The sequence below is a fragment of the Bos javanicus genome, chromosome 22 (assembly GCF_032452875.1).
Source record: "Bos javanicus breed banteng chromosome 22, ARS-OSU_banteng_1.0, whole genome shotgun sequence".
Lineage (NCBI taxonomy): Eukaryota > Metazoa > Chordata > Mammalia > Artiodactyla > Bovidae > Bos > Bos javanicus.
In genome coordinates, this window is record NC_083889.1 from 55,043,976 (window position 1) to 55,071,936 (window position 27,961).

Here is a 27,961-nt window from a genome sequence, read left to right on the forward strand (position 1 = left end):
ACTGATGCTGAAGCTGAAGCTCCAATACTTTGGCCACCTGATGCGAAGAACCAACTCATTGGAAAAGACCCTGATGCTGGGAAAGATTGAAGGCTGGAGGAGAAGGGGGCGACAGAGGACAAGATGGTTGGATGGCATCACCGACATGATGGATGTGAGTTTGAGTGAGCTCCGGGAGTTGGTGATGGACAGGGAGGCCTGGCGTGCTGGAGTCCATGGGGTCACAAAGAGTCGGACACGACTGGGCGACTGAACTGGCTGACTGACTTGGTGCCCCCCTGTGTACTTTGCATGCATTGTGTCTCTCTTTTGTGGACAAGGAAGTTGGGGCTCAGAAAAGTGAAGCAACATGCAGATAAGAGGCAGCCTGGGTCTACCTGACCCCGGAGCCCAGGCCCTATCCACGAAGCCCCAGGGAGATGGGGAGCCAGGCACCTGGGAAGAGCCATCTCGTGTAACGTGGTCTTTGCACGAAGCTTCAGTGCCGTCTCCCACAGCAGGCTGGGCTACAGAGGTTTGTTTGTCTCTTTGGTGTGTACATCTCTCCAAGGCTAAATAGACAAGGAATGCCCCCTTCCTGGGAGTTAGTTTTTTCTCATGCATAAAAGGGGGATAATCATTGCACCAGACTGCAGCAGTGAGTCTCATGCCTATGAAGTGTGTAGAACTCCCCACCCCCTCCCCAGCATATCATCAGTGCTTCTGGAGGTGAAGCTGATGCCTGATTCCTGGCTCCTCTCGCTGGTACTTCCCTGGCAGGTTGGGTCACCGCTGGGTTTGTCAGAGACCTTGGAGCATCAGTGTGACAAGTGCCACCTCCTCCAGGGCACAGGGAAGGATGGACCAGGCCCACCTGCTGGCACCAGCTTTGATCCCAGACAGAAGTGCTGCCCTTATGCTCGGCCGGGTGGCTGTTCATAGACATGAAAGCGGATTACTGGGAGAGCTTCTGTCTGCAGCCTGCACTGCCTTAGACACGGCAGCAAGTCACGTCTGCAGCTCCCATTCCCTTCCAGCTGCCTGAGCAGCAGGTGCCGTGCCCCTCATGGAGCAGAGCCCTGGCCCCTGCTGCCCTGTGCTCCATGCCCCACCTCACACCATCCTTCATGCTCCCCTCTCCACTGGATGATGTATTCCGGAGTATCTGCCCGCCTTTGTTGTCTTTCTCTCCTGCTCTTAAGAGAAGGGAGGGCTGGAGCTCCTGGGACTTCACCTGGCACATAGTGGACGCCCCGTCTTAGGTACTGTGGGGAGAAAAGGGAAGAGAGGCTCTTCTCTCCAGATTCGTGAGGACTGGTGGATCCTGAGAAGGGATGAACATTGACTAAGCAACCTGCTCTCGGAGCTCACGGCTGGGTTTCTGTCTGCGCTCTCCGAGAGCCAGGCTCTGTGCTGAGTATTTGTTCCACACACATCTTACTGAGGGGCTTCCCTGAGGGCTCAGCGGGTAAAGAATCCTCCTATAATGCAGGAGACATGGATCGATCCCTGATTTGGGAAGATCCCCTGGAGGAGGAAATGGCAACCCACTCCAGTGTTCTTGCCTGGAGAATCCCATGGACAGAGGAGCCTGGTGGGCTACAGTCCATGGGGTCACAAAGAATCAAACATGACTCAACTAAGCACGACGCATCTCACTGAATCATCTGTGCTTGAGAGAAAAAGGGAGGGACTCACCACACACGCACCGTGACCCTCTGTCCGTCTCCCCAGTCGGGAGGTCGCTTCTCTCCAAGAGGTGAGAGAAAGACGTGAAGCGCTCCCCCTAAACTTGTAGGAGATTAGACACTCTGTTGAGACATGTAAAGGTCAAGGTGGGCAGGCATGTTCCCCCCACACACAGCGGTCTCTAACCTGGCTGTGATGACGCCCTCCCTGGGGCAAGGGGCCAGGTCACAGGACACGGACGATGCCTTGAACACCGTAGAGTGCAGTCCATGGGGACAAGGCAGCAGGAAGTAAACACCCAGCTTGACAGCGTACCTCCTGATCTTCGTAGAGGAGACTGTGTCCTCACCCGTCCACCCTTCCTTGCTTCTCCCAGCTGGGCCCCGCTGGCCCAGTGGGGAGGGAAGGTTATACCCCAGTCTGTTGTTCTCGGCACCTGCTATGTGCCAGGGCTCCCTGGAATCAGTTGCTCTGAACTGGTTGCCCCAGAGCTAGGGGGCGGGACCACCTCTCTTCCAAAGGGTCCCTGCCCCCTAGATTCCCATGCAAATTTGTTCTCCAGACCTCTGAATGAAGACCGCCCCCAGCTACAAGGCCAGAACGCCCCCCATTCACTGCCACAGATCATGGGGACTGATCCCTTCTCAGCAGCTGACCCAGCTTCCTTAGGGTTTGTTTGTTCAGTGGAGACTATTTCCCCTTCAGATTGTGTCAAGAACTCGGAAGCCCTTTGAGCTGAGCTGTTCCCTTTGTTGCATCCTGGGAGATGCTGGTCAGTCAGTGGGGCTCAGTGGCCTGGTCTTCCTTTCATGGAGGAGATGTTGCCTTTGTCCTGTTGACCTCACAGTCACAGAGCTGTGTGAACCCCTGCCGAAAGTCCAGGCCTGCCCAGCACACCAGAACGCCCCGGCTTCTCCCTTTAAAATGTGGAGCCAGGACACCTTGGGTTCAAACCTGACCCTGTCCCTCCTTAGCTGTTTGACCATTTATGGGTCCATTTCCTCTTCTCTAGAAATGGAGACAACAATACTCCCTAGTGAGATGGTTATGCAAGTTATGAGATGGTCCCCTGAGAGCCTCGCATACACAGTAGGTTTTCAACAAATGATCACTCAGGATTCCCACTTCCTAAGGCATCCCCAAACTGGTCGAAGGTTCATGAATGTCCTGTTGGCCTGTTCTGTTAGGCTCACTTTGCCCCTTGTGTCAGACCATCTCAGTGGCTTTACAATATTGTGTTGGTTTTGGCCATACATTAATATGAATCAGCCATAGGCATACATGCATCCCCTTCCTCTTGAACTTCCCTCCCTCCTCCCACCCCACCCCACCCCTTTAGGTTGTCACAGAGCACCAGGCTTGAGCTCCCTGCATCTTACAGCAAATTCCCACTGGCTGGCTGTTTTACGTATGGTAATGTGTATGTTTCAGCGCTGCTCTCTCAATTGGTCCCACCCTCTCCTTCCCCCACTGGGTCCACAAGTTTGTTCTCTATATCTGTGTCTCCGTTGCCATCTCCTGCAAATAGGTTCATAAGTACCGTCTTTCCAGATTCCATGTACATGTGTTAATATACAATATTTGTTTTCCTCTTTCTGATTTTATAATGAGGCTCTAGATTCATCCACCTTATTAGCACTAACTCAAGTGTGTTCCTTTTTGTGGCAGAGTAATACTCCATTGTATGTACCACACTGTATGTATGTACCACGGCTTCTTTATCCATTCATCTGTTGATGAACATCTAGGCCTCTTCCGTGTCCTAGATATTGGAAATAGGGAAGCACGGGGTCTTAACTCCTAGACCACCAGGGCTTGATCGAGTGCTGAGCATCCTCACACCATGCTCCTGGGATCTGACTTTGTTTCCTGGTTCAGCAGCAAACGTGTCTTTTTCTTCTCTATAACATTTACTGGCCTTCCCGAGGAGAAAAGGGAATCCACTGAGGTGGCAAGTGGGGACACTGAGGCAGAGGAGGACTTTAAAATATACCCATTTCTCTCTCAAATCTTTTTTTTTTAACACTTTTCCCCTACCCTGGGTTGTTTCTTTCAACATTTAAGTATCCTAAAGTTTCTACCATTTGGAAAAAATCCTCCCTGAATGTATTTACTCTCATGGCTATCCCATCTCCCAACTCCCCTTTCTTGAAAAACGATTTTAAAAATTCTTCTTCCCATTTCCCCCTCATCGTGTCTCAGTCAACTATGATCTGCTGGCATCCTCCCCTACACCGCCCAGCTCACACACACACTTTATGAAATGGCTTTCCCTAAGCTCCTCATTTAGCTCCAAAAGCACTAAACCCAAAAGCTCTGTGTTAGAGAGGGAAAAAATGTATGTACTTTTTAGGTCAAGAGACAGCATTGTGAACTTTGCTCATAATAAATATTTGTTGAATGATTTACCAAGCAAGCAAATCCAGGGTAAAGTAATGTGGGCTGTGTAGTCAAATCCCCAGAAAAGAGGAAATAGTGATAATTTGCCTGGCAAAGGAAGTGTTCTAGAGGGTTCTTCAAATCTGTAAAGTGATGCCACATGGGAGAGGGAGATATGGCCTCAGTGGCCCCAGAGTTGGGAACTCAGAAGGTAGATTTCCTCTCATTTTAAGAAATGTGCTAATGGTCAGAATTCTCTGAAGAGGAAAGGGGCTGTGTCAAAAGGTAGTGAGCTCCCTGTCACTGGCAGTAATCAAGCAGAGACTGTTCTGTCAGAAGTTCCAGAAGAGAGTCCTGTGTTGGGTGGGTGGTTACAGCAGAAGACTTGGGGAATTCCGGGACTGGTTAGGCGTGCTTCTCTAGAGGCAGGTTTCCTTGGATTCGTTTCTGCCACTCTCAGCTGTGTGGTCTTGAGCAAGTAACTCAACTTCTCTGTTCCTCAGTTTCCTCAGTTGTAGGAGGGGGATAATAATAGCGCCTCCTGCATGGCGTTGGTGTGAATATTCAAGTGTAGTAACGCATACAGGGTTCACAGCAGCGCCTGGCACGTCGGACATGCTTAGCAGATGTTTGCTAGTATTTGAATTGGTACAAAACCTTATTCTCTAATGACACTGCATTCTCAAGCACCAGTCTCATCAGCTGCATTTGGGTTTGAGCTGTGGCGTTTCCTGATGACTTCTAAAGTGGAGCTCAAAGAGAGCCTGAAGGAGTGTTAGACAAATTACCGTAATTCCTCTTGCATGTGTCACGCCATCCCCTGGCAGTTCTCTCTGAGGGACACTTGGAGACTGAGGAAGGAGTTTCCACGTGTACCACACAGGAAGCCCCCAAGTAACAGCTCTCTGGAAATGTGATCAAGAGGTGGTGCCTACCCCCTTTCTTGTCCTTTTACTGTCCTCTGGCTGAGTGCATGGGGCAGAGTAGGAGAAGCCTCCAGACCTGTAGGAAAACTAGGGGCTTCTTTGTAACTGGGCCCCCTGATGAATGTCCCCCACCCCCGCTAGACACTGTAAACCTCTGTGAGTTCAAAGACACCCAAGAGAGCTTTTCTCATGATGGTCTCGGCCATCAGAAGAAAAATGACTCTTGGCTTCAGTAGTCCTGAGAGGGAAGTTTATTCCCCACTTTGCTGGTGGCGAGACTAAGCCTCAGAGAGGTTAAGAAACTGTTCCAAGCCCACACAGCTGGAGCAGGGTCCTGACACCCAAATTCTTGCTGCTTGGTGAACTACTGTCCAAAACCTCCAGAAATTTCTGGATTTAATTAAGGACATTTATATTTAATCATCCTGAGAATAGAACTTCTAAAAACCACATTCCTGAGATGAGGACATTTGATTGTCCCTTTTTGGAGTCTTTTGTGGGGGTTGGGCGTGGGCAGGGGATTTCAGAGAAAGGGGCCACCCCGCCTCCCTACCCCCTGGCCATGCATCTGACTTCTCTCTCTGCCAACTTCTTTGTGCCCTCCTACAGGTCTGGGTAGATGCTGGGACGCAAATCTTCTTCTCCTATGCCATCTGCCTGGGTTGTCTGACCGCTCTGGGAAGTTATAACAATTATAACAACAACTGCTACAGGTGAGCATGTCCCCAGCCCTGACCGCCCACTCTCCACAGAACCCGGGAGCCCTCCACGCTGCCTGGCTAGTTCCTTGTCATCTCTCCCCACCCTTGCAAGGCTGGGTGAGGGAAACAGGCTTGTCAGAGGAGGAGAGTCAGGTGCCAGCCATCCAGGTGGGGCAGGGGAGGACCCTGGGTGATCTGACAGCCTCTCCCAGCCCAGGGTCTAAGAGTGGTCCATCAGAGGAGCTCAGAGAATAACAAACATGATCAGAGCAAGTTCCAGGCTTCGGAGGGAGTCCATGCCAAGAACTGTATTCAGGCCTCCATCCCACCCTCTCCAGCAGAGCTTTATCCCAGGGCAGATAAGGGATTGGCCCAAGGTCACACTAAGGTCACACAGCTAGTTGAACCCAGGTCTTCCAAAACTGAGGGCCTTATTCTGCCTGCTGGTCAGGAATTTCTTTCCTGCTTCCTTTCGCTTGACTGTAGGGTCCTGTCCAGTCTGACCTGGAGTGGCCAGTGCCCTGCTGCCTTTTTCTTAATGGACCTTCCTCCCCACCCCCAGCCTCCTGCCACTGCTGCACCCAGTGTGGAGAGGGGACCCATGCTGGGGGTGAGCCTGGGGCTGTGTGACCCTGGCTACCTAGTCCTCATGCCTGCAGCCTGCATTCTGCCCTGAGGCCGAGACCACGAAGTCCAAGGACTTGCCCAAGGTCAGCCAAAAGTGTCTGGCAGAAGTGAACTTGGCACGTTGGTCTCTAACCATAGGCCAGTGGCTTGTTTGCTGAGGTCTCTACACCTCTGATTCCATGCCCATGACAGACACAGATGGTGAATATGCAGGGCTGGGCAGATGGCACATCTCTGCCCCCAAGATCAAGAGCTCCTCATTGTAATGTGGAAACTCATAGACTCATGGCAATGATGCTGTCCCTCAACACAGATTCACTGGAAAAGGAAGGGTTTTTCAGCAAATGTTTCTGAGCTAAGATAAGTATTTTGGTAGAAATAGTTAGGACGGAGCCTAATACTTTGCTCCACATATACACCATAGTAAGTGCAGGAAAACTAAAGAGTTAAATACTTTTTTTAAAAAGGATACCCTCCTAAAATGAGGAGTAAAATACTGTTTTCATAATGAAAATATATGGAAACACCCAAAATGATTAGGTCAGGAAGGGAAATGACACATTGATTCACAGAAATATCTAGAACTTTGAAATTTCTAGAAAGACACAACAAACTATTAAAGAGCCATCTCTGAAGAGAAGCATTGAGATGGAATGATGGGCTTTTTCTACCTGTACGTTCCCATACAATTTAAATGTTTTGTCTTGTCTTTACTCTTGAGTACATATAGATTTTATAATCTTTAAAAAGTCACATTAATACAAATGTTATCTATATACATTCTGCATAACATCTCCAAACAAAATATGAAAATCATCTACAAAATTAAAGGACATAATAACATGGAATTCAGTTCAGTTGCTCAGTCGTGTCCGGCTCTTTGCAACCCCATGGACTGCAGCACGCCAGGCTTCCCTGTCCATCACCAGCTCCCAGAGCTTGCTCAAACTCATGCTCCATCAAGTCATCACTTGATGGCATCAAGTGATGCCTTTCAACCATCTCGTCTTCTGTCATCCCCTTCTCCTCCTGCCTTCAATCTTTGCCAGCATCAGGATCTTTTCCAATGAGTCAGTTCTTTGCATCAGGCCAGAGTACTGGAGCTTCAGCTTCAGCATCTATCCTTCCAATGACTATTCAGGACTGATTTCCTTTAGGATGGACTGGTTTGATCTGCTTTCAGTCCAAGGGACTCTCAAGAGTCTTCTCCAACACCACAGTGCAAAAGCCTCGATTCTTCAGCGCTCAGCTTTCTTTATAGTCCAACTCCCACACCCATACACGACGACTGGAAAAACCATAGCTTTGACTGTGTTTGCCTTTGTTGGCAAAGTGCTGTCTCTGCTTTTTAATATGCCGTCTAGGTTTGTTGTAGCTTTTCTTCCAAGGAGCAAGAGTCTTTTCATTTCATGGCTGCAGTTACTACTGCAGTGATTTTGGAGCCCAAGAAAATAAAGTCTGTCACTGTTTCCATTGTTTCCCCATCTATTTGTTGTGAAGTTATGGGACTGGATATGCCATGATCTTAGTTTTCTGAATGTTGAGTTTTAAGCCATTTTTTTTCACACTTCTCTTTCCCTTTCATCAAGAGGCTTTTTACTTCCTCTTTGCTTTCTGTCTTAAGGCTGGTGTCATCTGTACATCTGAGGTTATTGATATTTCTCCTGGCAGTCTTGATGCCAGCTTGTGCTTCTTCCAGCCTGGCATTTCACATAATGTACTCTGCATATAAGTTATAAATAAGCAAGGTGACAATATACAGCCTTGACGTACTCCTTTCCCTATTTGGAACCAGTCTGTTGTTCCATGTCTGGTTCTAACTGTTGCTTCCTGACCTGTATACAGGTTTCTCAGGAGGCAGGTCAGGCAGTCTGATATTCTCACCTCTTTAAGAATTTTCCATAGTTTGTTTTGATCCACACAGTCAAAGGCTTTGGTGTAGTCAATGAAGCAGAAGTAGATGTTTTTCTGGAATCCTCTTGCTTTTTCTATGATCCAGTGGATGTTGGCAATTTGATCTCTGGTTCCTTTGCCTTTTCTAAATCCAGCTTGAACATCTGGAAGTTCTTGGTTCACATACTGTTGGAGCCTTGCTTGGAGAATTTTGAGCATTGCTTTGCTATCATGTGAGATGAGTGCAGTTGTGAGGTAGTTTGAACATTCTTTGGCATTGGTTTTCTTTGCGATTGGAATGAAAACTGACCTTTTCCAGTCCTGTGGCCACTGCTGAGTTTTCCAAGTTTGCTGGCATTTTGAGTGCAGCACTTTAACAGCATCTTTTAGGATTTGACATAGTACAGCTGGAATTCCATCACCTCTACTAGCTTTGTTTGTAGTGATGCTTTCTAAGGCCCACTTGACTTTGCACTCCAGAATGTCTGGCTCTAGGTGAGTGATCACACCATTGTGGTTATCTGGGTCGTGAAGATCTTTTTTGTATAGTACTGTGTATTGTTTCCATCTCTTCTTAATATCTTCTGCTTCTCTTAGGTCCATACCGTTTCTGTCCTTTATTGAGTCCATCTTTGCATGAAATATTCCCTTGGGATCTCTGATTTTCTTGAAGAGATCTCTAGTCTTTCCCATCCTATTGTCTTCCTCTATTTCTTTGTGTTGATCACTTAGGAAGGCTTTCTTATCTCTTATTGCTATTCTTTGGAACTCTGAATTCAAATGGGTATATCTTTCTTTTTCTCCTCAGCCTTTTGCTTCTCTTCTTCTCTCAGCTATTTGTCAGGCCTCCTTACACAACCATTTTGCCTTTTTTGCATTTCTTTCTCTTAGGGATCGTTTTGATCACCATCTCCTGTACAACATTACTAACCTCTGTCCATAGTTTTTCAGGCACTCTGTCTTTCAGATCTAATCCCTTGAATCTATTTATTACTTCCAGTGTATAATCGTAAGGAATTTAGGTCATAGCTGCATGGTTTAGTAGTTTTCCCTACTTTCTTCAATTTAAATCAATTAACATGTAATGTGATACTCAAAAGAGTTAGTATCCGTACTAATGTAAAAAGTAGAAACAGATCTAAATGAAAAATCCTAAGACACCAAGAAAAAGATCAGTAACACGCTCTTAAAATAATCAGCTCGTTTTCCTCCACCAGCAAATGAGCTGTGATCTGAAAATGAACCCTCGATGTAGGTGAGGGTTCAGTGAGAGGAGCCATGTCAACGTGCGGTGGTGGGATAGGACCTTGGATGTGATAGCCATATCATTCGGTTGTTGTTAGGCTCAAGTGGGCGCCTCATTTCTGAGGACTTTGGTCAGTGATGAGGTCCCTCTCATGTTATCTCCATTTTCGAGGGAAGGGAAATTGAAGCTCATGGATATGGTCCTCACCTCCACCCGCCAGCTAGGTGTGGTGGACCTGGACTCTGGCTACGGTCTGTTAACCTCCATCCCAGCACTCCACCACATCTTCTCTGAAAGCTGACTTTGTGATGGCTTTACTCACCCACTTATTAAGCCAACCATGAGCTCTATGTGTCACTAAGTGTGAGACCCCCAATCGCTACCTTGAGAGGTACACCTCCAATCTATAAAGATTGCAACTTGGCAAAACCAAGGCAAAGAAAGGGGGCAGATCCCACATGCTGGAGGAAAGGCCGCAGGGGAAGCCAGTGAGCTCTCTTAAGAGTCCCTGGGCTGTTGGGCAGAGAGGTCACTGGGGACCACTGGACAGAGGGATGCTAGAGAGGTGGGAGGTCAGACCAGGTTGCGAGGTAGACTCTCTCATCCTTCAGGGTGTTCACAGGAGGCGGGTCTGGGACGTGAGAGGTACAGCACTGTCAGCAGTGAGACAGAGAGAACCAGGGTAAGAAGAGAAAGGCATGGGCACAGGGAGAGCACCAGCAGGCCTCTGGTCCAGGTTGAGGGTGACCCCCTTGGGATGCTGGAGAGAGATGCTGTCCGCATCCGTCTGTCAGCACATCAGCCGCCAGCCTGCCTCTGTTGTGTGCCGGGCAGGGTGGAGATCCCTAGGTCACCTCCTGCTTGACCTTCAGCTCCATGAGGATGCAGTGTGAGTCATCTTGTTCATCACCGTCCCTCCAGCCTAGAAGAGCACTGGCCGAAGTGTAAGGAAGCGAGGAAAGAGCCATGCCATTATGCAGATGGGGACACTGAGGCTCGATGCAACGTGGCTTTGAACCTGCGCCCTTCTGGCTCCTGCACCCTTATTCCTCACTCCCAGGCCTGGCCAGTTCTTCCCCAACTACTAAAATCAGCAAGGATTTGGCCAAGACTGCCATGTCATCAGGTTGTGTCTTGGGACAGTGGCAGCTTTCTTCCCCGCCGAGCACGTGGGTGAAATATGCTGACCGCCCCAGACCCCTGCAGCTCCCCCATCCAACAGATAGGATTTTTTCCCCTTCCCATCAGCAGAAGAAAGCAAATCCCCTAAGTGACATTGCGAAAGTCTGAGGGCTCCTTTTATTTCCATTTCCAAATTGTTCCATGAACGGATCTTCCTGACTCAGAGGGAGTAAATTAATACCCTCTTCCGACAGCATAATAGCTTCTGGAGGTCTTCAAAGCCCAGCTCAGCTCCTGCCAACTTCAAAGTGCATGTTATGTAGCTTTTCACCTAGAAGGTGCCCTGTGGGGAAGGAATTAGAGGGCTGCAAATGGAGCAAACCAGATGGGGAAAATCCTCACTTCAGAACACAGGCCGCTAGGCTCTCTGCTTGTAGGTGGGGGTGCTCTGAGGAAGGGGTGCAAGGGCACAGAGATGGAAGGGACCTTGGATCTGCTCAGAGCCTGTACCCTTCTGTGGTCAGGAAGTCACTTGGAGGGTGGGCTCTGAGGGAAGGTGGGGACCTTGCAATAAGGGACATTTGTTTCCAACAACCACATGAATACCCAAAGGTTGTTTTCCTTTGGAAGTCCGAATTCTTAGAAGTCTGAATTCTTAGGGAGCACTGTTTCTGCGTAGCTCCTAGGAAAAAAGTGGGCTTTGATGTCTGAGACAACTGGATTCACATCCCAGCTTCAGTGTTGTTGTTCAGTCTCTAAGTCGTGTCCAACTCTTTGTGACCCCAGGGACTGCAGTATCTCCCGCGTTTGCTCAGATTCATGTCCACTGAGTCAGTGATGCCATCCAACTATCTCATCCCCATCTTCTCCTTTTGCTTTCAGTCTTTCCCAGCATCAGGGTCTTTTCCAGTTTCCCCAGCAGATGACAGAGAGCTTGAGTGTGTGTCTGTCCTCCCTGGGCCTCAGGATTCAGTAACAGTGCTCAGCAGTTCTGGTCTGAAAACACAGAAGAATCCCAGCATGGAGAGGCTGTGGAGAAAACCCTTTCCTCACCAGTGCTGCCTTGTTTTGCACCATTTCCAGCAGCCAGAAACAGGCATGCAGGACAGATTTATCTCAGCCTTAGGAATAACTTGGCTTTCCTGGGTTGAGCTGAGTTTCCCTCAGAGTGGAGGTGATCGTGCATACTAAGTTACTATGGTCACGTCCAATTCTTTGCGACCCTATGGACTGTTGCCCACCAGGCTCCTCTGTCCATGGGATTCTCCAGGCAAGAATACTAGAGTGGGTTACCATGCCCTTATCCAGGGGATCGCAATCCAGTAATCAAACCTGTGTCTCTTATGTCTCCTGCATTGGCAGCTGGGTTCTTTACCACTAGCGCCATGTGAGAAGCCCAAAAGGTGATCAGGCCTGCAGATAAAGTCTCCAGGCTTTGTAGCCCAGTCTCTGTCCACAGTGCCTGAAGAGTTCTATAGAAAAGACCTGTATCAGTCAGCCACTGCTGCAAGAATGCTGTGTAACAAGCATCCCCAGAACTCAGTAGCTAACCATGAAAACCACAGCATTTGCTTTTATTGCTCGTAAGTCTGTTGGGGACTCTGTCTTTCAGGCTGTAGGTTGGACAGGTTTGGCTCCAGGGTCCAGGCAAGGCTCAAGGCCATGCCATGTGTACATTCTGGGGTCCAGGCTGCAGAGATAGGAGCTACCCTGGGAAAGTGCTTCTCGTGGCAAATCACAGAAGGGCTGAGGACAAGACCAATTGCACAAGTGCATCTCAGCCCTCTGTTTATGTCACATCTGTTGCTATCTCATTGGTCAAAGCAAGTCACGTGGGTAAGCCCTCAGTCAATGGGGCCGGGAAATACACTCCACCCCAGGGAGGAAGGCGTGGAAGTGACTGCTTGCTTGAAAATGACTTAATTGATCACAAGGCCCAAGAGATCCTCTTATCCAAGCCATCTTGTCGTCTAGCCAGTGAGAGCAGGCCCAGAGAGAAGATATTGCTGGGAGAATTGGAACCCCAGTCTAATGCTCTTCCCACCATGCCCTTGATTCCCAGGGTCAATGCAAGGCAACTGGGGGTCACAGTCACCAACATCAGTGTAACCTTTGATTGCATTACAAAAAGTATGGTGTCAGGAGAAGAGGAGGTGAGAGTCCTGCTCTGTTCTTGAGTCTAGTGCTCAGTCCTGGATGTGACACTCTTGAAGAGGGACAAGCTGGACTGAATTTCAGATCACAAACAGGATCACTGGTAAGGGAACTGGGGGGTTTAACTGAGCGAGCTAAAACCTCAAGGAGGTATAGGGCCTCTATCTTCAGGTCTTTAGGCTGTTGGGGAGGTTAGAACTAACACTTCCCAGAGAAGGTGGATTTGGGTCGAACAGAGCATGAGGAAGTTCTTACACTGTGAGCGGCAGGAGCCATCCGAGAAGTGAACTGCCATGGAGCAGGTGGGTGGTCCTGCTGGCTAGGGTCATGGTGGGGATGCTCCGGGCTGGTGCTGCTCCAAGGAGGAGACTGGACAGACCACCCAGGCCCCTCCCTTTAAAGTGAAGTGTCACGGGTGTTGTAAGCCTGACTCCCATGTGCATGCTCTGTGGTGGCCGAGGTCCCGAGAGTCTGATCCCCTGACCCACCTGCATGATGGTACACAGCCCCAGGTTGGAAGGGCTGGGAGGTACGGGCTCTGTCTTCTTCCTCTGGGAGGAGCCCCGTCGTTTGTAGTCTGGAATCCCCTGCGTCACGGCTTTATGCTGGTGCTTCTTGGCTGTGAACCCTGGCCAAGAGCAGGGGGCAGTCACTGCCCTGGTGAAGCAGCCCCCCACCCCCTGCCCACCTCCATGAGGAGTCTGGCCTGGGAGGGTCTGCTCCTTGCAGCATGAGAGTGGAGGCTTGTGTAAGGTCTGCGAGATGCTGGGCTGGGAAGGGTGTCTCTCCTGAGGCCTCTGTGCTGGCTGGGAAGCAGCCCTTTCTTTCAGAGGTTGATATCTTCATGCTTTGAGCTCCCAGAAAATCAATCCTCTCTTGCTTCCCTTGGTTTTCTCTCCTGCCAGGAGTTTGGAGAAGCGTTGGTGTGTCTCCAAGTCTTTCCATCCTGGTGTGCGTTTTCCCACTTGCCAGCCTCCCTTCTTTCCCACCCCCTGTCTGTGCTTCCGGTCTGCGACTGACCTCACCTTCTAGAAAAATGCAGGAGAAGCTATGTGACCATGGGCCAGCCACCTCCCCTCTCTGAACCCCGAGGGCTTCCTTGGCACTCAGACAGAACGTTCCAGTGCTGCCCCGGTTCCCCCCACCGGGTTTTGACCCGAGCCCCTCTCCCTGCTTCCCCCACCAGGGACTGCATCATGCTCTGTTGCTTGAACAGCGGCACCAGCTTCGTGGCCGGGTTTGCCATCTTCTCAGTCCTGGGCTTCATGGCATACGAGCAGGGGGTGCCCATCGCCGAGGTGGCAGAGTCAGGTGAGTTTGCCGAAGTGGAACCATGGCCTTCCTCCTCAGCTCGCTCTTCTCCTGGGCTCAGGTCTCAGGAGGGGGCCCCTGTCCATCCGCAGACCAGGCTCCCGTGGGGGAAGCTGCCAGCCCAGAGCACCGTCACTGTCACCTCAAGAACCACAGGAGCCTCCACTGGCCTTCCTGCCCCCACTGTTGTCCCTTCTGTTTTGTGCGTCACTCTCCTGCAGAGTGATTGTTTTTTGAAATGCAAACCTGACCGTGTCCTCCCCTGGCGAACAGTCTGTTTTGGCTTCTCATAGGGCTGATCTCTCGCCATGGCCCCCAAGGCCTGCACTGCCCAGCTCCTGGGGTCTCACCACCCACCTCGCTCCCTACCACACTGTGGTCTCCTTGCACATCTGTGGTTGCCCCCTCCCTTCCACCCCAGGGCTTTTGCACATACTGTTCTCCCTCTGCTGGAAGGACCCCTTTCCCTTTCTTCATTCTATGGGTAGACTCACCATGAGTGTGACATTCTTCATGTTTAAATGACACGTGTTTGTATCCAACACACCACAGATAGGGTAGTTGCTGCTGAAGTGATTGTGCAAAATGGTGAAGAACTCTCCCCTTGATTCACATGGTTTTGAATCCTGGGACAATTCATTGCATAGTATTATAAAGTACAAAAATAGTTTATATCCACATGACAGAGTTAGACGCTAACCTCCATACATCTAAATAGGTTTCTCAGCTATAGGAATATCTGGTGAGACAGTCAGGAGCATCACAGGAGGTCCAGCCTCCCTGGCTTGTGTCTGTTCAAGGCTGCTCATGCCCCCCATTTGTTATGACAAACCCTGCCGCCTGCAGGGCTGCATTGCCTCCGTTGAGAACTCTAGTCCGTGGCATGGCTGCTTTTGCCTGACATGCACAGATAGGAAGTACACCTCTGACCCACCAAGCTGGGCAGGGTGGTGGGTGTGGACCCTGAATCAGGAAGCTGGTTGCCGAGCTCTGCTTCATGGCCCCTGGGGCTCCACCTTCTGCATGGTATCTGTCAGAGAGAGAGAGACAGTCCCTGCTGAAATCAGGGGACCAGAGCTGGACCAGAGGATATTAATATGACCGAAGCTGTCCATCATGGATTGCACACTCTGGGCAGGAACTGCCTCATATGATCCTCGACTCAGCCCCCAGGGTGGCACTTCTCCTACCCCTATTTTACCAGTGAGGAAGCTGAGGCTCAGAGAGGTGTGGTCGCCCACCTAAGGTCACATACCCTGCAGGGAACAGAGCTGTTGGATTTGATCCAGGCCATGCTCTGAGTGCTCCGTCCTGCAGCCCACGGTAGGCAGGCACCTGGCACTTCACACAACATCCATGGTCCTTCATGGCAGTAAAGCGCAGAGCAGCTCTGCGAAGAGGGAGTGGTGCCTCCTCCGTGGGCCCTGTGCCTTCTCTGAGAATCTGCTTCTTCCTCTGTAAAACCAGCAGACTGACTCCCAGCTCAGGTGCGGAGTGACACAGCATGTCTGCGGCACTGCTGCTGCTCTTTTCACCATCTTTTCCGTTTGATAGATGCATTTTAAAGCTGAAGCTCAGAGTGGAGGTGGAAAGGAAAAGAGCCAACTAAAACAAACTTTTTTTTTTTTTTCAAATTGTAAGCATACTTACTGTAGGAAAATGTTTAAATGTTGACAAAGGAAAAAGTCTCCAGTCTGACTCAGACTGCACTTTGAGGTTCTCTTGCCAGGATTTTCCATACATATACAGGTATATCTATGCTGATGAAAACTAGATCGTATTTGGTTTTATTTTTCCATTCACAATAAAGTATGAGAGTTTTCTTCCTCAGTAAGTAGAGATCTCAGCATCCCAGGTGGCTCATTGGTAAAGAATCTGCCTACAGTGCAGGAGATGTGGGCTCAATCCCTGGGTCAGGAAGATTCCCTGGAGGAGAAAATGGCAAGCCACTCCAGTATTCTTGCTGGGATAATCCCATGGACAGAGAAGCCTGCTGGGCTACAGTCCATGGGGTCGCAAGAGTCAGACATGACTGAGCACAGATAGAGAGCTTAATCGTGACTTTCCATGGCCAAGTGAGGTTCCACGGAATGGATGTGCCATCATTGATTTACTCTGTCTCACCTATCAGGCCCCAGGCTGGTTGTTCATACTACTTCATGAAGTATCTACAGCACATCTACAAGGCAGGCTATACGAAGGCTGTGCGGAATGTGCCCTGCATGACTACAGGGGGCGCCATTCATGTAGACAGCAGTCCTGGGGCCCATTAGAGATGAGGACGCTACTCTGTGGCTCCGAGCCTGAAGTGGTTCCTCTAAGGTCGCGCAGAACATAGGTGGTACAGCCTGGCTTGGCTGTCATCTCTTCTGCTTCACCCTCCGTGTCACTTCAGGTGCTAAGGAGGTAAGCCTGCTCTGTGTTTAAGGGTGTGAATCAGACCAAGATTCCCTTTAGGAGTTCCTGCCTTTTGCAGAAATTGCATATTGCAAGTATGTAGCCCTCTCACCTTGCTCAGCAGGATCTTACAGGGAAAATTGTAACTTTAAATACCTAATTAGAAGGATTTGAAGTAAACACTTTAAGTTTTTATCAGAAGAAGCTGGGGGAAAGAAAGGAATACAAAGTAAGTAGAGAATGTTAGAAGCCTTAGTCACTTTGTTGTATCCAACTCTTTGCTACCCTGTGGACTGTAGCTCACCAAGCTCCTCTGTCCATGGAATTCCCCAGCCAAGAATACTGGAATCAGTACCCATTCCCTTCTCCAGGGGATCTTCCCAACCCAGGGATTATACCTGGGTCTCCTGCATTGCAGGTAGATTCTTTACTGCCTGAGCCACCAGGGAAGCCCAGAGTAAGTAGAAGCAAAGAACTAATTAAGGTAAGACATTCAAGCAACAGAGAAAATTTTCAAAGTGAAAATTTTGTATTATAAAAAATAGCAAAATTTATAATTGACAGGACAAATGAAAGGAAAAATGAGAGAAAATACAGATTACTGATATCAGGAATGAAACAGAAGACATGGCTACAGGTCCTGCAGACCTTAAAAATGAGAATAAGGAAATACCATGAACAACTTCAAACTAATGTACTTGATAATGTAAATTAAATGGGCAACTTCCTAAAAAATACTACATAATTTAATTAAGCTAACTCAAGAAGAAACAGAAAAACTAAATGGCTTTGTATTTCCAAAAGAAATTGAATTCATTGTCAAAAATCTTTCTACCAAGAAGACTCCAGGCCTGCTGTTTCACTGGTAAATTCTACTTAATGTTTAAATAGAAATAATGTCAGTCTTCTTGTTCAGTTGCTCAGTCGTGTCCAACTGTTTGTGACCCCATGGACTGCAGCACACCAGGCTCCCCTGTCCTTTACCATCTCCTGGAGTTTGCTCAAACTCATGTCCATTGAGTCAGTGATACCATCCAACCATCATCCTCTGTTGCCTCCCTTCTCCTCTTGCCCTCAATCTCTCCCAGCATCAGAGTCTTTTCCAATAAGTTGGCTCTTCGCATCAAGTGGCCAAAGTATTGGAGCCTCAGCATCAACATCAGTCCTTCCAATGAATATTCAGGGTTGATTCCTTTAGGATTGACTGGTTTGATCTCCTTGCAGTCCAAGGGACTCTCAATAGTCTTCTCAAGTACCACAGTTCAAAAGCATCAGTTCTTCAGTGGTCAGCTTTCTTCATGGTCCAACTCTCACATCCATACATGACTACTGGAAAAACTATAGCTTTGACTAGACAGATCTTATCAGTCTTACACAAAGTCTTTTAAAAATTAGAGGAAGTAAGAGTATCTGAGGACAGTGACAACTGTATAGCTTCTTATTATCCCAATTTTTTCCCACAAACAACAAGATAAAACAGGAAGGGAAAAGTATATTCTACACAAAGCTGTGCCTCCTGGATAATTTGAAGACACAAAATGTTGAAGCTGCAGATAACTGTGACAGAAAGAAAAATCACCAATCCCAGCACACAGTATCTCTGCCAAAGGCAAGCTGAGAAAAACTGTGGGACAGATGGAAGACAGAGGCTAGTGAAAGGATCTGGGAGTGATTTGGAGCAGTCACCAGAAAGGTTGAATCTACTCTCAATCTGAAAGTCCTGGAAAGGATCCTGACAGATCCTTTAGCAGGGACTACAGGGTTCAAAGTAGGTGTGATTTCAAGGAGTAAGGACCATTTAAAGGCATAGGCACATTTTAAAGGAGCCATTTGAAACATAAACCTTGCAGAGAAAAAAAGAGGTGGGGGGCAAAAAGAAAGAAAAGCATCATTTTATAGGGAGATGGTGAAGGGAGCCCAAGAAAAAGAGGTAAAATGTAAAGACCTGCAAAACAAAAGAGAACCCGGGACCTTCCTGGTGGTCCAGTGGCTAGGACTCCACGCTCCCAGTGCCGTGGGCCAAATTTCAAAGAAATAGATAAAATCCTCAAGGCTTCCAGGCAAGAAGAGATCAAATAACTTATAATAGCAAAAGTATTAAACTAGCACCATACTTTTTGAAACCAGCATACAAAGCAAGGCAACTATGGGATAGAATTTTTTTTTAATTCATGTTAAGAAGTAAGAACCAGGATTTAATATCCAGCCATGTCTTCATGTATGTTATGGCTGTATATGTTATATATAGTATGTTAAAGCTATATAGAAAAGCCATTTTTAATATGCAAGAACTTAGAGACTTCTGATGTTCTGACATTCTTCTATCAGTGCATGAATGTCATCCAACCCAATAATGACTGGTAAAATTCCAGAAAAAGACTTATGTTGAGCTCTTAAAATATATAAAATATGTATTAATATGTATGTCTATGTATAAGATCAAAACAAAGGTAGGGAAGAAGATAGAGAACTAGTGTAGAAATACGCTGCATACTGTTTCAAAGTAGAGATCATTCAACCAAAAAATAGAAAGAGGAGGCAAGAGAAGATAGAAAAAACTCCCTGATGTATGATGAATGAGTGGTGGTAGATACTGGTGGGTGTGGGGGACCTGAAAAGACAGATATTAAAGATTTAAATAAGAGACCAAGGGCCTAAGAGCATTAAAAAGGGTACAAGTATGAAGTTAGCCACTAGAATAAAAACATTGTTGTTGTTCAGTTGCTAAATGAGTCTGACTCTTTGCTACCCCATGGACTGTAGCATGCCAGGCTCCTCTGTCCATGGGCTTCTCCAGGCACGAATCCTAGAGTGAGTTGTCATTTCCTTCTCCAGAGGATCTTCCCAGACCAAGGACCAAACCTGCATCTCCTGCATTGGCATTTTTTTTTTTACCACTGAGCTACCAGAATAGTAACATAAGCCTTCCTAAATAATAATTAAAAAAAAAAAAACAGAATACACAACTCATATACATATGAAATATACATAATTATATATTGTCAGTCAAGACCAAATTTATCAATCTTGTCAGTAGAGGGTTACTGTCTATTGAAAGAAAAAGATTTTCAATTTGACTCATAAAGTAAGACCTATGCATAGGCATACCGTGTTTTATTGTGCTTCACTTGTTTTATTTTTGAATTTTTTACAAACTCATGGTTTGTGGCAACTCTGCATCAAGCCACATCTACCAGCACAATTTTTCCAACAGCATGTGCTCACTTCATGTCTCTGTGTCACATTTTGGTAATTCTCACAGTATTTCAAACTTTTAAATTATTATTAAAACTAGTGGATGACGAGTTGCTTTTTATGAGTGAGTAAAGAAAGTGGTTTCTTGAGATCGAATATACTACTGCTAAAGATGTTGTGAAGCTTGTCGAAATGACAGCAAAAGTGCTGAAGAAAACTCTTGAGAGTCCCTTGGACAGCATGGAGATCAAACCAGTCAGCCCTAAGGAAAATTAACCCTGAATATTCATTGGAAGGACTGACACTGAAGCTCCAATACTTTGGCCACCTGATGTGAGGAGCTGACTCACTGGAAAAGACCCCAATGCTAGGAAAGATTGGGAGCAGAAGGAGAAGAGGGTGTCAGAGGATGAGACGGCTGGATGGCATCATGATGCAATGGACATGAACTTGAGCAAACTTTGGGAAATGATGAGGGACAAGGAAGCCTGGCATGCCACAGCCCACGGGGTCACACAGAGTCAGACATGACTGAGCAACTGAACAACAGTAAGCATAGTTGCTAAAGCAGCAGCAGAATTTAAGAGGGTTGACTCCAACTTTGAAAGAAGTTCTCCTCTGGGTAAAAATGCTATCCAACAGCCCTGCCTGCTACAGAGAAATCACTCGTGCAAAGAAGAGTTAATCGATGGCAGCAAACTTCATTCTTGTCTTATTTTAAGAAATTGCCACAGCCACCCCAACCTTCAGCAACCACCACCCTGATCAGTCAGCAGCCGTCAACATCGCAGCAAGACCTTCCCCGAGCAAAAAGACTACGACTCACTGAAGACTCAGATGATGGTTAGCATTCTTCAGCAATAAACTATTTTTTAATTAATGTATATACCTTTTCTTGGACCTACTGGTATTGTTCACTTAGTAGACTATAGTGTGAACATAACTCTTATGTTTGCTGGGAAACCAAAAAATTCATGTGACTCCGTTTGCCATGGTAGTCTGGAGCTAAACCTACAACATCTCTGAGGTATGCTTATCTATTCTGTGTGCAAGAGACACACCTAGAACAAAGTGACTCACAAAGGCTATAAATAAAGACAGAGTAGCAGTCAAGCCCACAAGCATTAAGGATAACAAAGGATAATACTTTTTTAATGTTAAAAACCATGATTCACAGTGAAGATATAGCACATACACAAATGTATGCGCCAAATAACACAGCAATAATCTTTATGAAGCAAAAAACTGCAGACAATGCAAGGGGACATAGAAATAAACTAACAACAAGAACTTTACTAAACACAGGTATCAATAAAAGTGCAGAAATGGAAATAATTACCTTCCTTGTTCAGAAAAATAAAAACAGCAACAAAATGAACTAAGAGACAGTTCAAGGAAGGAAATAATAAAAAGCAGAAAGTAATGAAGTAAGAGTACTGGGTTTTTAAAAAATAATAAAATTCTAGGTTTTTCAAAATAAAAATAGGCACATCACCAGAGGATCAAGGGGCAGCGGGGAAATGAGGTTGGTGGGTAGAGAACATACAAATAGCAAAATAAGAAATTACAAAAGGGAAATAACCATTGGAGCAGAAGACATTTTTTAAAATCATAAGAGATTACTTTGCAATCCTCTTTGCATATAAATTTGAAAACCTAGATGAAATGAATATTTTCCTAGGGAAATGGAGATTGCTAAAACTGACCCCATTTGACTTAGAAAGCTTAAACAGGCCAATCTCCATAGAAGAAACAAAGTTACTGAAGAGCAGCCTCACAAGAAAACATCAGGCCCTGAAGGCTTCTCAGAGGAATTCTACCAAACCTTTGAGACCAGATAAGATAGGCCCAGTGCTCTATAAATGATTCCAGATGCTTGAAAACCGAGGAAACTTTCCTAATTCATTACCTGAAACACACAGTACAAAAAACCTAAACCAGACAGACAATGCCAAGAAAGAAAACTACAGATTAATATCACTCATGCATATTGATGCCAAAATACCAAATAAAGTATTAGCAAACTCAAATCTAAAATATTAGAATCCAGAATCACATTAAGAAGGTAATATACCATGTCCAAGTAAGATTTATTCCAGGAATAATGGAAGGTTGATTTAATGTTAAGAAAGCCATTAATATCACACACCATATTAATAGTCCAAACAAAGTAAATCATAAAATTATCTCCATAGATGTGGGAAAAGTCTTTGAAAAGTTCAACATTCATTCATTATAAAAAATAATCAAGTAAATGGAAATTAAAGGATATTTTTAAAAATAGGTCTGTGCATAAAAATTTAAAAATTAGGAAAAAAAAGTTTAAAAATTAAAGACAACGATTGCCTACAGTGGTGAGTGGAAAAGGGATAGAAAAAGGTGAGGAATTAAGTAAGGAGAAGGAAGAACACCTTCTCTGAGTATTTATCTTTAGTAGCTCTTACTGAGAGCCACAGTATTGTTTCACAGAGCACTCAAGACAAATAGTTACTTTTTTGTGGATGGAACCAAATGTAATACAAATAGTAATGAATGAATTTAACTGTATTACAAATGCATAATGCAATCATTCTGAAAAGAATGGGAAAGGAGCTAACAAAAGTGAATTTCAGGAAGCAGTATGTTGACTGAACATTGTAAAGCTAAAAACATATCCTACTGAAATTCCTACACAGTATAATAAGGCAAAAAAAAGTAAAAATATTAAGATTATAAAGGAAGGAGGAAAACTGTCTTCATTCATAAACAACATGATTAACCACATAGAAAATCCTAAGAAATCTACAAAAAAAAATTACTAAGTGAATTTAGTAAGGTCATGGGATAGAAAGACAATCAAAAATCTTTGGTATTTTTTTATACCAACAACAAACAATTGGGAAATTTTTATATTCTACTTTTCACAAAATTTAATTTAAAAATGAAAAGGTAAGCAACAGACTTGGAGAAGATAATCATAATACTTTTGTTTCATAAAGGGTTTGTATCCCAAATATATTAAGAATTCTCACAACTCAATAAAAAGGAGCTAACCCAGCTGAAAATGGGCAAGAACACAGGAGGCACTTCACAAAAGATGTTGATATGTAGCGAATTCCTTGATAGTCCAGTGATCAGGCTCCTTGCTTTCACTGCTGAGGACCTGGGTTCAATCCTCGGTTGAGGAACTGAGATCCTGCAAGTCACAACATGGGCAAAAAATAAATAAATAAATAAATTTTAAAATAATAAAAAGAAGATTTATGAATGGACAATAAAGATATGTGAAGATACTTCACATTGTTAGTCATCAGGGAAATACAAATTAAAAATACATACATAATGATACAACACTTCATACCCACTATAATGACTAAATTTAAAAGACTGACAACATCAAGTGTTGACAAGGATGTGGAGCCCCTGAAACTCTCTATTGTTGCTGGTAGGAGTGTAAAATGACAGAGTCACTTTGGAAATCCGTTTGGCATTTCCTAGAAAATTAAACATATGATTCCCATAAGACCTGGTAATTCCCCTCCTAGGTAGGATGAACAAAGCTAATCTAAGGTGAAAAAAAAAAAAAAAGATCAGTAGTTGCTGAGTACAGAGACAGGGAATTAGGGTGGAGAGACTGCAGAGAGGGGCCAGGGGACGGAGGAAGTGCTCTCTGCTCCAGTGGCGGTTATCTGGGTGTCTCCACGTTTCAAAACTCATTGAATCATACACTTAAAATGAACACTTATGATAGGTAAATTAGACTTTAATAAGGCTGTTTTTTAAGGTAGAAGATAATGAGGATAAATGTTTCTTGAACATTTACCTTTTTAAGTGCTTTCCATATTTTTGCATCATCACACTGAACTCCGCCAACTGCCTTCTTAGGTAGGAATCCATTGTTCCCATTTTCTAGCTGAGGAGACAAGGGTGAAGCTCCCAGTAAAGAATGGGAATTTGAACCCTTGGCCACTGTGCTGCAGGGCTAGAGCATCGGACTCCCATGCTGAGGCTGTGCTGTCAAGGAGCAGTCAGGAGAAGTGAGTGTGGACCTGGGAGATGCTCAAAGGAGAAGGTGGCCTGGGTGGACCAGCATTTGTCCAAGCCCTGACTTCTGACTACTTGCATAGGAGCCACTGGTCCTTCTGTCACCCTAGACTGGCTGAATTAATATCTCTAGGCGGGCCTGACAACCTGCATTTTAATAAGAATGCCTCCCGCCACCACCTCTCTTCACCTACCCTGGTAAGAATAGAGACACGTCTGTGCAGAGGATGGTCTGGGTGTCAGACTAACCTGGGCTTGAGTCTTGACCCTTCCAGATCCTTACTTCCTTCTCTCTGCCTCAGCTTGCTCATCTGTACAATGGGTATCCTCCTAGAACCAGGAGCATGGGGTGGCTGTGAGCTGTACATGATTCAAGGAAGAATTCAGCACAGCACCGGGCACAAAAGAAACACTTAGTCCATTTTAGATGAACATAGCAATTGAATGAGGCACTGAACTCCACTCAGCCCCCTTCTGTCTGCTTCCTCTCCAGGCCCTGGCCTGGCCTTTATCGCCTACCCCAAGGCCGTCACCATGATGCCCCTCTCCCCACTCTGGGCCACCTTGTTCTTCATGATGCTCATCTTCCTGGGCCTGGACAGCCAGGTAAGCCGGGAGCCCAGGCGGCAGCGGCAGCGGGGGCAGGTGCTGCTCCCAGGAACAGATCTGGGGCCTGCACACCACGTCCTGGTTCTGGTCAGTCAGGACCAACCAGATCATAAAAGACTTGGGAACACGGAAAAGCGTCTGCTTCCTTCCTTGATCTCCACATCAGGGCTCCCATGACATGCCCTAGGTGGCCACCTGGGTGGGTCCTAGGTACCACCACCAGCTCCCGCTCCCCCCACATCCGCACCCTGTCCCCACCCGCCTCTGTTCTCCTGCCTCTCCCAGACCCACCCCCACTTGGCAGCCACCTTCCTCCGTGAAGGATGTGGAGTTAGAACTAACAATTTATCTGTTTGCATTTTCTTTTCTCTTAACGAAAATGTATGCACTTACATCTTTTCGCCCCCGCCCACCCTCCCACCCTCCTTCAATCCCCTCTTTGGTTTCCCTGCTGGAATCCTGTGGCCTCTTCATCTCCAGAAGTCAACCCTTGGCCCTGGTGCTGTACTGTGGCTGGCCTTCCTAAGAGCCCCAGAGAAGGTCTTCCAGCCAAAGCCAGGCGCTGAGGCTCTCAGACAGGGGTCTCTTGGCAAGGTGCTCCCCGCCCCCCTACCTGTGACCTTGTGCAAGTCACTCAGCATCCAGGCCCCGTGGCTGGCGTGGCTGTCAATCCAGCCACGTCCTATTTCTTCCCCTGGATGGTTTCTCAGAAACTGCTAAGCCGAGCTGCAGAAGCAACCGGGTGTTTTTGCTGATAACCGTCCCTCCATTGTCACCGGCAGAGGCCTCAGGAGGGATCAGCAGCTTGTGTGACAGTGACAGGCCTGTCTCCTCAGAGGGGTGTGGGGGCCGGGCCTGGGCTCTGCGAGCCCCTGGGCTGAGCCAGACCAGCACTAGGGCTGAGATACTCTGTTTGCAAAGAGGGCCTGGGGCCCTAGGGCGGGGAGTGGCTGCTCAGACCACCCCCAAGTGTGCCTGGGCTGTGTCCTCAGTTTTTAATTATGATAGCCATATGGGCTGGGGGCAGGGGGGCTTCTGTTATCCCCATTTTACAGAGGAAGAAACTGAGGCTCAGAAAGGCCAAGTGACTTGACGGGATATGCTCCCAGGTCTCCGCACCTCGTAGCCCATCTGCTCCGATGCCTCTTCAGTTTAAGTGCTGGATCAACAGCGTCCCCTGAGTCCCCTTCCTTCCCTGTAGACCCTAGAGAAAGGACAAGCGCAGCTAGTCTTCCCCTAGAGACAGGACAGCCTGGAGGCCAGGAGCCTGGGCGTTGGAGTCTAGACTGAGTTTAAGTCCCAACTCTTGCCAGCTATGTTACTCTGGACTGTGCTGCAGTCCCTTTGCACAATGAGGATGGAAACACCTTCCCTGGGGAGATAGACATGGACCAGAAAAGACGTGGAGCCAAGCAGTGGCTCCAGGGACGGGGGGTGCCCCCAAATAATGACCTCCCAGTGCCCCACAGTGGTGACAGCCCAGCCTCTGGAACAAGATTGCCTGGTTCAAATTCAGGCTCTAAATGGTTAGCCCTTTGTGACCTCAGGGCAAGTTACTTACACTGCTATGCTTCTGTGTCTTCTTTACAAAAGAGGGACAATAGTAGAACTTAATACATAGAGATTAAAGAAATTAACATCTGTTAACTACCTAGAACTGAGCCTGGCACACAACAAGCACCGTGTGTTCACCACATGATGAACACGGTTGTTATAATTCATTTATCAAACATTTTCTGAGCGTCTGCTCGGTGCCACTTGAAGTAGATATCAGTGACATGGCCCCTGCCTTCCAGGGTCTCACCTTTTTGTAAGGAGACAGATCTAAGCAAGCATGGACCCTACAGATGAGGGGTATGGACTGGGCCTGGAATAGGGGCTGGGTTTGTTCTGCCCAAGTCTAGGGCAAGAAGAAGCAGTCAGGAAAAGGCTCATGCAGGAGACCTGCCCACAGCGCTGGGAGAACTCGGGTAGGGGGTGAGGGATATGCTGGGCTATTTGGTCTGGGTGTTGAGGGTTGAGTAGGAGTGTGACTGATCTCATTCCTGGCCCTGTCTCAGCAAGGTGGGACACAGATGCATAGTGGCTCAAGCTCTGCCATCTAAACTTGCCCAAACACAAGAGCTGGGTATTAGCTCGCCTGATTGCCCTCCCCCCAGCAGAAGGCCACCCGCTCTCCAGAAGCAAAGGGCAGGGGCACTGTCACAGGCCTGGAGGATGAAGTAAGTCAGGCCCCCACAGACTGATCAGAGCCCTCAGCTCTCAAGACAGTTACCCAAACTGCCATCTTGCTTCCCAGGCCAAGACTGGATCTCATTTATTTCGTCCACCCCAGAACAAGGCCCAGCGCATGGGCACATGACTGGCAGCATAAGGGAGAAGGAATTCTAGCTTTAGAGTCAGGAGACCTCATCTCAAGGCCTGACTCTCCTGCTTCCTAGCTGAGAGACTTTGGGCTGGTCACCTTCCCTCTCTGAGCCTCAGGGTCCTCTTGTGTTGAATGGGCCTGCTGGCATTCTGTAAGTGCGGGGGATACTGTTGTTATTCTTGGATCCTCCGTCAGGGTGAGGAAGTGTGGCAATGAAGGCGGGGCCCGGCGGGGAGGGAAGCCCAGGCTTTAGGGCTGCTGTGTCTGCCTGGAGCCAGGGCCTCTAATGGTCTTTCTCTGGGGCTTCACACCGTCATTTCTGCCCCATCCAGTTCGTGTGCGTGGAGAGCCTGGTGACCGCTGTGGTAGACATGTACCCCAAGGTCTTCCGGAGGGGCTATCGGCGGGAGCTGCTCATCCTGGCCCTGTCGGTCACCTCCTACTTTCTGGGCCTTGTGATGCTAACGGAGGTGAGTGATAGCCACACAGGTAAGTGACGTGGACAGGGTAACACGAGGGGTAAGTGCCTGGGCTTTGGTGGCGCTAGTGGTAAAGAACCCGCCTGCCAGTGCAGGAGACATAAGAGACGCGAGTTTGATTCCTGGGTCGGGAAGATCCCCTGGAGGCGGGCATGGCAACCCACTCCAGTATTCTTGCTTGGAGAACCCCATGGACAGAGGAGCCTGGTGGACTACAGTCCATGAGGCTGTGAAGAGTCGGACACAACTGAAGGGACTTAGCATGGACACGTTTGGGTTAGGCGGATCTGACATCACATCTCAGCTCTGACCTTGACTGGCTGGGTGACCCTGCCTCCAGGTCCGGCACTTCTCAGCGACTCTGTGTTCTCGTGTTCGTAATGAGTCATCGTGAGACTCCATGGAAGTTCTCATTCAGCACTTGTATAAGTGCTCGGCTCCAGGTCTCCACCACCAGAAGGAATAAAACTCACAGTGAGGAAGGCTGGGTTTACCTGGTCATTATGAGCAGCCATGGCAACCCACTCCAGTGTTCTTGCCTGGAGAATCCCCATGGACAGAGGAGCCTGGCGGGCTACAGTCCATGGGGTCGCAAAGAGTCGGACACGACTGAGCAACTGAGCCCATGAGCATCCAGATGCCCAGGCTACCCCTTTTAGTAAAACTTCTGGGTGAAGGAGGCACTGTCTGCCGGAGAACCCTCAGCTAGTGACTTTCACTGGCCTCAAGTTCAGAACAGACTTCATCACTGGGGAACCGGGATGCCTTCAGGCGCTGTGTGGTCTAGCTCCAACCCTCCGCATGGCCCCTCTTGTCTGCCAGGCCTGTGGGCAAGGAGGGGCTCAACACACCCCCAAATTCAG

At 47.5% G+C, this 27,961-nt stretch overlaps 1 protein-coding gene across 1 annotated transcript in view; it reads left to right on the top strand.

The window, feature by feature from the left end:
* The window catches only part of SLC6A11 (solute carrier family 6 member 11), a 125,205-nt gene that overhangs the window by 87,956 nt on the left and 9,288 nt on the right, over positions 1 to 27,961 (top strand). The window contains exons 7-10 of the mRNA XM_061397088.1: positions 5,583 to 5,686; positions 13,903 to 14,027; positions 24,136 to 24,248; positions 26,952 to 27,089. Coding sequence (XP_061253072.1) covers positions 5,583 to 5,686; positions 13,903 to 14,027; positions 24,136 to 24,248; positions 26,952 to 27,089 — 480 coding nt within the window. The remainder of the gene's footprint in view (positions 1 to 5,582; positions 5,687 to 13,902; positions 14,028 to 24,135; positions 24,249 to 26,951; positions 27,090 to 27,961) is intronic.